This window comes from Galendromus occidentalis, unplaced genomic scaffold (genome assembly GCF_000255335.2).
Source record: "Galendromus occidentalis unplaced genomic scaffold, Mocc_1.1 scf7180000077460, whole genome shotgun sequence".
Classification (NCBI taxonomy): Eukaryota; Metazoa; Arthropoda; class Arachnida; order Mesostigmata; family Phytoseiidae; genus Galendromus; species Galendromus occidentalis.
Genome location: NW_003805448.1, coordinates 1,584,334 through 1,598,769, shown reverse-complemented (window position 1 = coordinate 1,598,769; position 14,436 = coordinate 1,584,334). Strand labels below are relative to the sequence as shown.

The following is a 14,436-nucleotide window of genomic DNA, read 5'->3' as shown; positions in this document are numbered from 1 at the left end:
GCTTAAGGAAAATGAGGATTTAAGTTCAGAAATGGTTCATATGGGGCAGTGTTGGGATTTCGGCACTACGCGGGTAGCGGTCCATTCGAACTGGGAGACTGCTTCTCCCGAAGGAAGCGGCCGCAAACTCTGCGAGAATGTTGAAGGTAATAAATTTTTGTTGATTCAATATTCTCTCTGTGTTCTAAATCCTTAGTCTCCACCGTAAGTATTCTAGGTGACTCCCATGCTCGTCTGTGAAGGAACAGATGATAGCTCAAACCCGAAGGACATGGAGTTTTCCTTGCTCACGTCCCCTCCGACCCCCGGAGGACAGGAAGGAGGACTGTGATATCTCCATGATCCGATGAGAAAAGAAATTCATGGATGCGCAAGATATCGATTCATGTTCAAGATCTGGCGACCAGGACGCTTTTCGGAGAGGTCCGCACCGCCCCAATCCTATACCTGCAGTAGATCTGAAGCATATGTCGGATATCTCCTGAATGCGATCAATAATCTTGATTTTCTGGGATACCGCCGCCTGAGGTTCGGATCGTCACTCTTCTTTATTCAGGAGTCCCTCTAAATCGGAGCCGACAAGGATGAGAAGGACGAATTACTGTCAATTTCGGGGAATACACGAGAGAGAGAGTCAACTATAGTACCTATATGATATAAGGGGGAGAATTGAGCGAGAGAATTCTCGGAGCAGAGGTATCACTACGCAGTATCTATTACGCCCTCTTATCTTGAGCTTTCACTGCGAGCTTGGCCTCCGATTGCCCACAGAATGAGCTTCATTCTCTCGAAAACAAAATCCAATCCGGGCCTCTCGATTCGAGGAGTGCCTCCGATTTCTCCACGATGGCACGTCGAAGAAGCCGAAAATTGGAAATTCTCACAGGCCTTCTCGGGCATTTGTTCTCAGTCAGATGATCGGAAAACAGGACAGCAAGACTCTATACGTGTACCCCGGATTTTCGGGGGATGATTCTCAGGTCGACTCCGAGACGAACGCGAATGCGTCGACGAGCCTCACGCCAGGACGACCGCCCCGTCCACCCGTCGGCGCTCTGCTCTGTTTTGTTTTGATTCCGCTTCGCGCTCATTTTTTTTGGCGGGAGCAGTCGCTCCTCTCTTCGACATCTGATTCGATCAGCTGTCTTCGAGGTTTGATTCCGAACGGGAGTTCAAACAAGAAATCGGCTTGGAATGTGAGCTTAGGCGTGACATCGCTCGACTCTCGATGAGCAACGATCTCGGAACAGGAGAGAATCATGTCCGGAACACGGGAGCGTGCTCCATTCATCATCGTGGTGCGACAAATTTTGAATAAGTTCCAACCCGAAAGTTCTTCCTCTCAGTCGTCGGCTGATGTCCCGAGCTCAAGTAAGAGTTGTTTGAATTGAGCGTCCTCGGGAGCGCCAAAGATTTGCAGTGGCAATCTACTCACTCGCGACATGTCCGCGACCATAAATCGTTGCCTTCCCGGAAGGAAGCCGACTCCGAGACAGATATATCAATCATGAATTCCTACACAAACTACGCATGTATTATGCACCTCCCTAATCCAATGAGTCTGATCCCTTCACAGCGTCAGGCGCGCGGCGACGACCCCTCGCGGATTGCGTCGCTGAAAGAGAAACTCTCTTCGATGAGTCCCAAGCGGGCGAGCAATCGACCGATGCCAGAGAAGGTTGTGCTTTGGGAATAAATAACTCATGCTACTCTATTTATATCGATCGCTCTATCGAGGAGCGGAACTAAATTCGTCAGATCAGCGATTGCAACACCCAGTCGATCACGATGAGCTGCCCGAGCTTCACTGAAGTTGTTTGATTTTCAGCGGGAGCTAATGATGGAACTCGCGCCGGAGACAAGGGCTCGTCCCACGGAAACGATGACGACGACGACGCTATTTTTAGCGAAGTGCAGACTCAAGCCTTCGCGCCGAGTCGCAACGATTTACGAGACGACCCGACTGGTCCCCCACCTACGAGCGATAAGCGCAAACCTCCGAAGCTCAAAAGCGCTTTCGTAACCGCCGGCGGTAGAAGCACAAGCGTCTCGTACGAGGCTCTTCAGGCGGCCAGGAAGAAGTTGGAGGACATTAGCGCTCCGCCCACGCAGAGCACTCCGACTGCCGAAATTGACACGGGTTTCAAGAGCGGACGAGGCGATGCTGTGAAGGTATCTCTCGGGGCTCTGAGTGCGAGCAAGAAAGTTCTAGAGAGAGCCGACGATCGAGCCGGCTCGCAGCCTTTACCAGAGTTCCGGGTTGACGATCCCGAGAGGAAACCGACGGCTCCATCGACCTCGAAACCGATCATCCCATCGGGGAGCTCGGGATACAGGAACCAATCGACGCCGGTGCTGGGCTTCAGAACGGCCCGGGGCACGGCCCAGAAGGTCTCGGAGAAAGCGCTCAAACAGGTCCGTCTGATGTTCCGGGAGGAGTTTTCTGAGGTTCCGGACGACGACGGTCACATTGAGGAGCCGAAAAAGGAGACGGAAGCTCGCGTGGCTTCGGGATTCTCCACAGCGCGGGGTGAATCCATGCTGATATCCACGGAGAACATGGATAACGCGAGAAAATTGTTGGAAGATACCGATCAAGGGAAGGATAAGCGGTTGTCCGGAGCACAGTCCCACACAGACGCTCAATCGGATAGCAGATGCCCGGTCCGGGATATCTCGAAGGACCGAATCCAAGATTCCAAAACTCCCGCAAGGAGAATCGCCGGTATGTGTCCTCTCGATGATTTCCAAAATATCATCACGGTATGTCACAATTCGGTTCAGCTGCTCGAATAACCGTATCGTCAATGCTACAGGGCTCAAGCGTCGAACGCCCATGTGTCAAACGCCGCTGAACTTGTTGAGCTCCCCCATAACGCCGCTACAAGCACCCTCAAGATCATCCAACTCCAATGCATCCAAATTGAGTGCATCGACTCCCTCGCGATCCATTCAACAAGAGAAGTGCTTGATCAAGAAATCGCGTCTCCTGGAGGGCATGAAAGAAACGGGGACAGGGGAACACACTCCGTACCGGAAGAAACTCACAGATCTCACTTTGATTGACAATGCTTGCGCCCAAGCCGACTCCTCCAGGTCAGTAAATCCTGTCGGGGCGGGGAAAGATACCCGGAGATACCTTTCCAGGAAACAGCTTGGCTTACGCCCCAACGCGATAAATAAGAACTTTTCTGTCGAATGTTCAGACAAAGAGTCTTGAGCTCAGCTCATTTCCAGGTTTCGGGATGATATTAGCGGTCGCATTGTCTACCTCGACGATGTCAAACGGAGTTTCAGGCGGGAAATCGAAGTTCAGTCGTCCAATTTCGACTCATGGTTCGCGAATCATTTCGAGATGGTGAGCGAGGCACACCGCAAGCGAAATCATAATACGTAGGACGAGAATCCCTGCATTAATCTTCGGGCTCTTCTCCCTGATCGTGGCTTCGTTTCCTCAGGTTGTGTGGAAGTTGGCGAGCTACAGCAGTCGTGTCAAAGAATTGGCAGGCTGTTTGATCTTCGAGAATGTTTTGGATCAATTAGAACACCGGTGGAACGTGGAACTGAACGGCCAAAGGAGTCCCCTGAGAATGATTGGTTAGTGTCGCTGGCAACTCGCATCCTCCCCCTCCGATCCCATGGAATTACTCCATGCAGTCCCGCTTCGGAGTACCCTCGCGGTATTACCCTTGAACGCTATGAACATCTTCCCCGGTCCCCTGAATCGATCATGTATCATATAATAATATAGTTCAACATACGGCCGGAGCTCTCCAACAACGGAAATCTCGCGCGGGACAGTCCATTTTTACCATACTTCGATTTCAGTCGAACGTGACGCTCCGGCTGAGGCTACATTAGTGCTCTTGGTCAAAGATGTACAGTCCAAGTATTTGATCGTATCGGATGGATGGTGAGATCTTCCTCAAAACTCGCGAGACCGTTTGCGAGATCAGCTTCCCGAACAGAAACTATCGCAACGGGCTGATATCAACGAATTCCAACATTTTTCGGGCTAAAGGAGAACTCTCGCTTGTCAGGTACTCGGTTCCCTGCGACGTAGACGGTCCTCTCCAGTCGTTGATGACGAAGGGACTGCTTCGGATCGGTCAGAAACTCTGCGTCTGTGGAGCACAGCTCAGGGGAGCTCCGAACGGGGTGGATCCTCTTCAGCTGGAAGATGCGAGGTGAGCAGACCAATCATAAGAGCAACAGTCCTGCTGATATCCCCAGGCTTCGGCTCCCGACCCGGATCCCGCTCTTGATATCTATCTATCTCTACCTATTATCCGTGCAGACTCTCGATACGATATAATTCGACGCGAAGAGCTCGGTGGTACGCTAAAATGGGCTATCTGAAGAAAAGTCTTCTAGTTCCTCTCTTCTCCGTGGTGCTCGATGGGGGTTGTTTACCCGCAGTTAGAGTCAAAGTGAGTACAATATTTTTACTCGATATATCCCGGTCGAAACGGAGGAGAACCTTCTCAGGATAATGTTCCCCTCCGAGTTTCAGATCTCTTCGTGCTCACCTCTGATGTTCTTCGAGAAGTTCTCTCAGGGCGGCAGCATCGTGCGGCCGGAGGCTGCGGAGCGAAAGGAGCGGAAAAATTATTGCGAGCAGATCGAATCGATCCAAGAGAAGGTAGTGCATGATCGGTATGATATCGCGGAAGCGAATCTGTATAACTCCAAGAGGGATCTCTGTGAGCTGTGACAATGAGGCAGAGTCTTCCACTCTCGTTTGAAAATTGTCTGCTCTCCTCGTCCCCATAAGTCCAGTGTCCCGAAGACTAACTCGACCTGAACGACTTGTTCCAGATACGCGAAGAAGTTTTGAGAGAATTGGAATTAGAGCAAAACTCCAAACGAGTGACTCGCACCCGGTCGCGTTTGAAGCCTTCCGTGGCGAAGTTGAGAACAGGTGGGTGTTGGACCCTTCGATGCAGGGTAGAGTGTCGCTTGGGTACTTTGAGGCGTGCACGATTCTCCGGGGTCCTTCATACTCATGAAGTTCCATCCAAGGGCAGTCCCAGGATTTTTTGGCGCAGGTGAAGAGATCCATAGCGCGTTGGAGAGCAGCGTCGACCCCACACAGCTCATGGAGGAGTTGAGTTCTTCGCAAAGACGGTCCTTGGAAAGCTATCGAAGGACTGTAGAGGTGAGTCCGAGCGAGACCCAACTCTCCTATCGCACCTGAAGCTCCGCTCCTGTTACACATGATGAAGTGTTCGCCGAGGACGAACAACTTTGATTCCGTCGCAGGACAAGTTCTTGGAAAGGCTACGAGAGGAAACGAGCCGGCGTTTCGAAGAGATGAAACAGCGTCATGAGTGTCCACAGGAAAGAATCGTCGCCCCATTGCTCAAGGTTTGTTTACAAGCAGGAGAACATTTTTTTCTTGATTTCACCCCGACAAGGGATGATCCCTTGGAATGTGAGGAAGAAAACATTGAATGAGATGGAATGCCCGAGTCGATCATGTTCGTCTTGCGGTAGGAGTCGTCCGAGCGCGACTTCCGTTCGTAGATGTAACGAGCCAGAATTTCCCCCGTTAGCTGATGGTGTGTTGCTCCTTGAGCAATATCGAAGTCCCGCTCACTGTCTGGCGGCCGTCCGAAGATCTGAGGGCTATGCTCCGCGTGGGGGCTATAGTCACAATCTACCGAGCAAACGTGACAACTTGCCGGTGAGTGATCGATCGTCTAGACGTCTCGCTCCGTGAGAGTGTCCCTGCAATCTTCCTTATGAAACCAGACAAGCTTTTGAAAGTAATTCACATCGCGAATTCTCAAGCTTACATTGGCCCGCCTTGTGCGTTCATATCCCCCCTCAATCTTAGGGGGGGGGGGAGATGAACGCAGTAATTGACGGATTTCGAGCAGGAGCTCGAGAATCTCATACATCGTGAACGAGCGAACAATATCCCGGACATTATAATTGTGGAGCCCCTGGAAGTTCAGATGTCTCCCTACGATATACCTGGATTTTTTCCCATTTTTCTAGGAAGTTCCCATTCGGTCTGACCACAAAGACCAACACCGCTTTCGAGTTGTTCGAAGAAAGCATGGAACAACAAAGACCTCGAAAGGAAGCGCGGCTCGAATGAGAACCCTCAGCCGCGGCTCTAATTTACCTCGATGGATGTTATTCATGGGGATGCCGATGCTCCGATCCGACGTGTCTGGAGAATCATCGAGCTTTGTGAACTTCGAATTGTCCCTACCAAGCTTGCAGTCGTCCGGAGCTTTGTTTATCACTCCTCGGGTCATCCCTACATCGTCGGAAACTACGATCGGGAAAAAAACATTCGATCACGTTTCCAACCTCTCCGAACAACAGACGGAGTTCCGCACGCGAGGATTTTCCAATCAGATTGTTTAGCGTTTTTGCTTCGGGCACTCGTTCGATTCGCGCGTCACTGCTTTTGTCCATCGTTTTTATGCAGTTTTTGCATCGCGTCATTGCTGCAATTCTGCCAATGTCTCACAATTAGTTATTTTCCTCCGACCTCTGTCCATCAATAGTACGTTCGATTCGATCAATGTTCCGGAATCCCCGAGTAGCGAAAGCATGTTATTGCCTACAGGCCGAGTGATAAAATAAAGCAATTGTTGTAATTAACAGTTGTGTGATTGTGATTCATTCCAATCAGAATATATATTTCATTGCTCAGAACTCCCCCTATAATAGCTTTCGGTTTTTGGAAGGGAGACATCTATTGTGATTGCTCGGCCGAGCGTCTCGGAGGAGTATTTTATTGATGGCATTTAAGCTGCTGCAACCTAAACTATATGGAGTGGAAAAATGACAAGTCGTTGCTTGGGAGACTCTTCAAAAGACATTGTTATCTCTTTTGTGGTCCAACAAGATTGAAATTGCCCGAGGGACTCCAAACCACATTGATATCGGTGTGGCGTCTCCGCTCCAAGCTCGGGATTCGGGGAGCGATTGAATGACAGCGTTGGCCATCGAATTGAATGAATTCAGTTTTCTCTCCTGCTCGCGAAGAATGTGTGAGGTATCGAGCGAGCCTCCGATCACCGCAAACGGTTGCTTGGTTCCGCCGTGTTTCACTGTACCACCCTCATGAATTGATCGAAGGTCTGGGAGAATGAATTCGGCCAGACACTTCAGAGCCCCGAGATCGATTCAGAGTTTCGACAGACCACACTAACCCTTGGTTGAGCGATTCGCACTTGGAAATTTCGTTTCCTCCGCGTTTCCGTTGTTTCCTTCACGCTTTCGTGAGTTCATAGATTAAATGCCTTCCGAATAGAAGTTCATTGTCAAGTCCGATAGTCATTCGAATGGGCGACTGTGGGTTCTCCAGGATTCTCCGCAAGTTCGCCTTGTAAATTGTGACTGATCGGCACCTGAGTTCCGCTCGACAGAGCTGCCCAATTCAAAGAATTCACTTATGTATGAAGTTTAAAACATCAAGAGCGAAGAGAGACTTGAACGGGTGCCGAAGAGGGAATTTCTCTACCCGGACTTGAGAAAGCGCTTCTTGCTTGATCGCCCAGACCATCCAAGTTGGAGTCGGGGAAGCTCTCGCGGAGCCGCCGATGCGAATTCGGGGCTTCATTCGGCAGCCCATTCGACGAGACTTTCTCCACAAACAATGAAAAGAGGAATACCGTGCCGGATGATACTAAAATGCATTTCGGGAGCTTCCGAGGAGAATCTTATGGATGCACGGCTGTCCAAGCTCCGACTACCCTCCGATATGATGGAGAGGCGTCTCCGAAGCAGTTGTTCACAGGACCGGGGATGACTGCCCGTTTCCACGGGTAATCATCCTCATCGTCAGCACGAAAAGGCTCCATCCTCCCTCGGACCGGGGTCATTTGCCCGAAAGTTGACCAGAACTTGTCGGACGACAAGTACAATGCTCCAGGTGCTTCATTTGTGCAGATCGATGCGAGCGGGCCCGCTTCCTACTCCAAAGCCTCATGTGACGGCATCGCAGATATGTGATTCCGAGGCGTCGGCTTAGTTTCGGGTAACCCTAAGCGTGAAATCGACCGTTCCCGGAGAATAAGACCGCGTTCCGCCGCAGTTGAGGAGCAATTAGAAAGCCGTGGAAAGAACGTACGGCTCAAATCACGCTTCAGCCATGCTTCCAGCGCGGCCAGCTTGAAGGCAGAAATCGTGAGGGCCGGGTAGACCTTGCACTGATTAATTGTCTCGTTTCGAGCCAATGGTAGCTTGTTCGTTGCAACGAGAATATTGACAGTAGACGACTTGTTATGCGAGCGGCAGCAGAGGCTCTGCATTGTATTCTTCGGATCGGATGCAGAGACGATCGAGGAGCTCCTCTCCCAAAGCGATTGTCCGGGGAAGAATACATCTAGATTCGTGATTCTGAAATCGAGCATTTGTTTTTGCTCCATGCAAGGAAAGGGAAAAGTTGTGTCGCTTTGAGTCATTCGCTTCCATTCTCCGTCAGATGGCTGCACATGAGATGGCACGCGATCGTATGCTCGGGGAAACGATAAAAATGTCTGCGATCAATGAATTTTATCGACAAACATTGCAGATTTCATAGGCGACCGGTGCGTTCGTAATCCGAAAACAGCAATCACACGCTGCCGTCGGGCTCATCGAAGCCTCTTTGTCCCCTGGTTTCAAATTCTCCTGACGAATGTAAGAAACTTATCTTTCGCTATCAGCTAAAACTCGAGCTAGAACCGGCATGGAGCTGTTATTCGGCAACAGATATATGCTTCGCGAATGGCGACCCACGAATCTTGTTGAAGCAAACCGCGCTCCCAGCGGCGGATGCTTCCGAATGCTATCAGAGATCGAAGCTGGCTCTCGACCGAAAGTAATCGGTGTTAGCAGCACGTAATAAGTATTGGGAATGTCGATTCGTCAGTCGAGAAAACTTCGTCCGAACGAAACCCGCTCCTGATCGTGTTGAGCAGGGCGTCGCTATTTAATAGCGCGTAGAGATCTTGCGTAATTTTGAATTACTTCGCTGCGACCTTTGCGGAGCGCACTGGTTATTATACGGCGCCTATACCCGGATACTTGAGTTGTTGTGTCTAGACAGCCGCCGTCTTCTGTCGATATTCGCTGTAGCGCGCGTGTGCAACGGCTATTTTCGAAATCGGTCGCCGGCTGGCCCCAGCTTAGTTACGTTCTTGCGAAAGCATTTTGTTCTTCTTTTCTCCTCACGCACAGTGTTCTTCGTTGAAGCATTGATTTCTGCTGTTCGTTGTGGGACGCCGATGCGCGACTTATTCGGGCACTTCTCAGGCGAGCATGAGCGATGAACCATAAGACCGCATAAAAATCAGCGAATTCTCAACTTTCCAGGGCTCACTTCACTTTCGTTCGCCGGGGGGGCATTGTCATGTCTTTGGCTGTAAGACCGAAAACTGGAACGTCTCACGTCGGCGACCATATGGGCAAAGACCCCATTATGGCCAGCTTTCCTCAGTTTCAGAGCGCCGCGGAAAGGCCGATGATTCCCGACGAATTCATTGCGGACAACATCGGAACTTAAATGTCGAAGCTATCTTGGGGTGCGTAGCAAGCTGACGGCTCGCATACTGTTCTAGCGGGAGCTCCTTCTTCTCCAAGAAAATTCGAGCGCCACCGCGCCTGATCTCTTCGTCATCGCCGCCACGATCGCCCATTGTTGCAAGCTCTCGTCAGGATGGTGACGAAATTCTCTTCTGGATCGGAAGCTCAGCTTTTTGGCGGATAACTATTCTGGGTTGCGTCGTCCGTCGATAAGCCGTTGATTCGGTAATCGGGCTCGAGCTGCCCCGTCAGCCGGTCCACGATCAATGATGGGCTTCGCGCTGTTCCCAGACGAAGTTTCCAGTTACCCCAACGAGGATGGGCAGGTCCTCGGTATCAACAATAATTATCACCGAGGTTTTTCACCAGGTAGAGTTGTAGCGCGAGACGGCCGCTCACTTCTACGGCGGAGCTCGCCGGTACTGGCGCAGTGGATATGAGAGTTTGTTGTCGATTTCGTACGGCGGAGTTTCACTTTCACCGCCGAGACAATGAGTTCTTAGCTCAATTTGGTGGATTTGTTTGGGCGAGAAGAGTGATTGAAATCAACCTTGACTATGCGGCTTTCCTGAGAGTCGGGCACGGCAAATATGTTATCGTCGCACGAAAACATGCTTTCGGGCTTCAAGACTACGACCACCATTGGATTTAAACTTGCTTATCTTCTACATGAGCCCCGGCGTTAATGACAAGCCACTTGCGATCCATGCTTCATCCAATAGTGGCACCGTCTGCCGAGACCGATTACGGATTAGCGTTCGCTTGAAGTTCTTTCACCGAATACAGATAGGGCATTTTCCTCCCCGTCTTGATCGTTTTCCCTCGTTTTCTCTCACCGAACACTTAAACTCAGCCCGTGATGCCAGGTATAGCTCTTGGCTTGGTAGCTTTCGGGCAGCCCGACCCACGGCTCACGTATTTTCACTGAAAACATCCTCCGGCCGCTAATCTCCCTCAGCTCCCAGCTGTGAACAAGTCCTACTGAGACTTACTAAGAAGCCCTACTAAGGAAGGACGCGACAAGGTCTCCATAGCTTCAGAAGATATTTCTCTCAGCTCGAGTCTGGCATTCGACTCCCCCCTTTCATGGAACAGTGGGATCGTTCGGAGGGAAAATCAGTCATTCGGGCATGGCTACTTCGGACGTAGCAGTCAACGGCTTGTTCGACGACTTCGTCGAACGCTCATTCCATCGTTCGCTCATTCTTCGAAGGCTGTTTCAAGTAAGCGCTGCTCGCAGACGGCCGTCTGCCCCGCAATGACCATGTCTGCCCTGCCGCCAACTCGCGGCGAGTCAATGAACTTGCTGGACGGCGGCTAGACAACGCTATCAGTAAGGCCGTATATATGAGAAAGTTAATGTTGTTGTCGTTGTCGGTGACGCTGCGGCTGCAGCTCTTGTGTTCACTGGAACACAAACAGTTCGGCAGCGCAGCCACCGAGGCAAAATTAGCCCGGCGCTCATTATTCGATAGTTATCGTACGCAGTCAGGAGAGGGAAAGACTTTCGTGCGTGAAACTGTAACACAAGGGAGGCGAAGCTAACTAAGACCCACTGCATCGTTTCTGAGCGTCTCTGAACGGTGATGAATCTACCTATTCGCATACAATCGGCCGGCGTAATATCATAATAGATGATAGATGAAGGATGATAGATCGCCACACTTGATAAGAGCGTGAAAATCATGAGACCGACACTTTGCTTTCGAGCTCTTCCTTCGTCAAAGCTCGCGTCCCACCCGAGGATTTCGTTTTTGTGATCATCGGGAGCGATATCATGCAATCGAAATGCTCGGAAAGGAAAATTCATCATCAAGATGCGGTGCGAAATCAATTTTCGCGCTCTATTTTCCCCAACGCCCTCGCACCCATCGAATTGGCTCCAGACTCGGGGAATATTCCCACAAGAGCATCCGCCTAATGTCAGTCTTATTCAGCCAGATTCTCTATTCTGGTCCTCTCATGGTCCTGAAATTGAGTGCGGAGATGAAGTTGATTTTCCGTACATACCGCAAATATTTCAAGGAGAATTCCTCGTCGGAAAACGATGACCGAATAAGGGCGGAGAGCCCTTGACTCGGGTATGGAGCTTGGCAATCTACGCAAAGCACCACAGTCTCGATGAAATATGTATCAGCTTATTCCTCACAACTCACAATGTTTGGGACCTTGCGTTAGAGAGAGGGGGTGGGGCGTTGCACAGGAGGGAGGCTGGGATATTTACGGTACTCAAAGATTGAATGCGCGTCGTTTTGGTCAGTCTGAGTCTCGCGACTTGTTTACCGTCGGATATCAACCTACTCGTTTCAACTGTCCAATTCGGATCGACCGGTCTCCGAGTTTTCATGATGACGCGGAGAATGATCAGACTAGGAAGGACACGAGGATATCAAAGACTGATCAGTCAATCGGATATCTGCTGGTTAGAAAACACAGACGAAGCACGTGCCAGCGTTGTCGAGCGGATGGTCGCCCGATTCAACCCGCGCTAGAGGACCGATCCCATAGGTTTTCATGAGCCCAAATCGTCTCTTAGACTATCGGTCACATCGGGGAGTGCTCACTATAGTGTTTAGCTCGAAGTCTGCCTTGGATATTTACCGCAGGTACTATTATCCTTGTGCTTCGACGACCGCGGCTGGGCGTTAGGGCCGCAGCCGCGGCGGTTGCAGTCGCGGCTCACCCTCACCCTGTCGCGTCTGAAACACCACTTGGAGCGGGAACTGGCCATTTAAAGCCCATGGCGCTTGCCCGACAGTTTGCATAGTGTGCACGGGCCGGCTTCGCACGGACGCGATATGGCTGCGTTGGTCGACTTCAAACAGGTCGTGTACGACCGACTCGACCCTCGAACGAGGGACTGGCCCCTTGTCGGCTCTCTGTATTTCCCAGTGGTGGTTTGTGGTGGTTATCTCCTGCTGGTGTACTCAGTGTTACCTCGATACATGAAAAACCGTGAAGCTTACGACCTGCGATGGCTGATCCGATTCCACAACTTGTTCATGATTGTGTCGAACTTCTTCTTCGCCGTGGAATTCCTCAACAATTCCTATCTGGGCGGATACAATCTGTTCTGTCAGGGAATGACTTATGCGACCGATCCGAGGAGTCTACGAATCGTAGAACTCGGCTGGTGGTATCTGTTAGTGCGAGCAGTGGATTTCCTGGACACGATCTTCTTCCTTCTCCGGAAGAAAAACGATCACGTAACGTTCCAGCATGTCTCACATCATTTCTGTTGCATTTTCGGTGGACACATTTGGCTCTCACTCGGCATGGACGGCCAGACCCTCTTGGGGCTTTGCATCAATGCCTCGATCCACGTTGTGATGTACACGTATTATTTCCTCGCATCGTTCGGCCCCCACTTCAGACCTTACCTTTGGTGGAAGGAATACCTGACCAAAGCTCAAATCTACCAGCACTTCCTCGTGATCGCTCACGGAATCATTCCTCTTTTCTACGAATGCGGATACCCGAAGTTCTTCATCTACTTCGCTCTCCCTCAAGGCCTGTTGGGTTTAGCTTTGTTCCTAAATTTCTATGCACTGGCCTACCAGGGACCGAAGACTTTCAGCGACGTGTTCTCCGGAGCTCCTTGCGCCTTGAGTTCGGACAACGATCCGCTGAAGTTCTTGAAGATGCAAAACGCTCTCGATGACAAAGAGATGAAGCGGAAACTGGAAGCTTCGGACAATTGCGAGGAGCAATTGAAGAAGGAACTCTGAGGATCGTGAGGAGTGTTATATGAACCATTTTTTTTCATTGTCATTATCATTTCAGTCGTTATTACCGCTGTGGTGGTCGCAGTTGTATGCAGTTGTTGTTGTTGCTGTTGTGATTGTTACATCGGGCTTAGATAGGTACGTTCCTAATTTGAATGATGCTGCTCCGTTGAGAGCTAGCCTTGTATATAGCTGATGCTGTCGGCAGATGGATCGAGCGATCCTATAGTCATCCTGAGATCTTTTCATGTTGTTCGTCCCTGCGTCCGAGTTTTATGTCACCCGAACGAACAAGATCTTCTCCCGCTGAACCAATCGGATCTTATTCGGCTCGCGTCAAGTGCACATGGCATCTGATGTAAATGAGTTCTTCTAGTTCAATAAACGAAGTTGAATGAATCGACCAACCAACCGAGTACAGACGCAATCAATCGATACGGGGGCGATCCGAACATCTACGCCCAAAGCGAGCGCAATCACGTGAGGAAACGTTGCCACGATGGCCCATGTCTCAGGCGAGGCTGATATGGCTTTATCGATTTCACGAGGTCATCGGTTCAAGGACTTGCATTCATTTCAAGAATTTGATTTTCCAGTAAGATTCCTCAATGATCGATCGCGTATAGACTTCTCGCGTCCGGAATCTTTGCCGAACGGAGAACTTCCTCCAACAGAGCGCTTTCATAGATTTAGCTCTTCGGAGTCTTCCCAAAGTGCTGCCGGCTTGTCCTCTAGTTTCTTCGCTGGATTGATACTCTCCAGTAGCCTCCTCGAGACAGGGATGAAAGCTATCCGTCTGTTCATGGGGAGGAGCCTCGTTCCCAGAGTAAGTGTGCCACCCGATCCGTTCGGCACACTATCCGTAGCCGGACTTCCTATCGATACACTTCTGGTTTGATCAGATGCATAGTGGATTCGCCTCAACCGGCTCCCGAAGGATCCTCAGGAAGCATGGCAGATCCCCAGTGAGAAAATCTACGAACTCCAGATGGCTGATTGAGCCGTGATGGAAGCCTCCTACCGGCACTCCATACAGCTCTATCCAAGGAGACAATAATTGAAGGCAAACGGGATCGGTTCATCAAGGGGAATTATTTCCCGTCCACTGCTGATTCTTCTCCTCGTGACTCTCGGTCCCAATTGTGCCGTGTCCCATTCATATATTCATTCATTTAATTTG

The 14,436-nt window shown here is 50.6% G+C and overlaps 2 protein-coding genes across 2 annotated transcripts; both read left to right on the top strand.

Annotated features, from left to right (window-relative positions):
* Positions 1-31: 31 nt before the first annotated feature.
* On the top strand, positions 32-6,106 carry LOC100908513 (uncharacterized). Its single transcript, XM_018639851.1, has 14 exons — positions 32-146; positions 1,829-2,725; positions 2,817-3,096; positions 3,238-3,358; positions 3,459-3,597; positions 3,829-3,913; positions 4,041-4,187; positions 4,298-4,430; positions 4,514-4,642; positions 4,819-4,921; positions 5,049-5,158; positions 5,263-5,367; positions 5,556-5,686; positions 6,004-6,106. The coding sequence occupies exons 1-14, from the start codon at positions 32-34 to the stop codon at positions 6,104-6,106; spliced, it is 2,598 nt and encodes an 865-aa protein (XP_018495367.1).
* Positions 6,107-12,275: 6,169 nt separating this feature from the next.
* Positions 12,276-13,505, top strand: LOC100908368 (elongation of very long chain fatty acids protein 4). Its single transcript, XM_003744196.2, has one exon. It carries the CDS (start codon positions 12,330-12,332, stop codon positions 13,257-13,259), a length of 930 nt encoding a protein of 309 aa, XP_003744244.1. The 5' UTR covers positions 12,276-12,329; the 3' UTR covers positions 13,260-13,505.
* Positions 13,506-14,436: the final 931 nt, after the last annotated feature.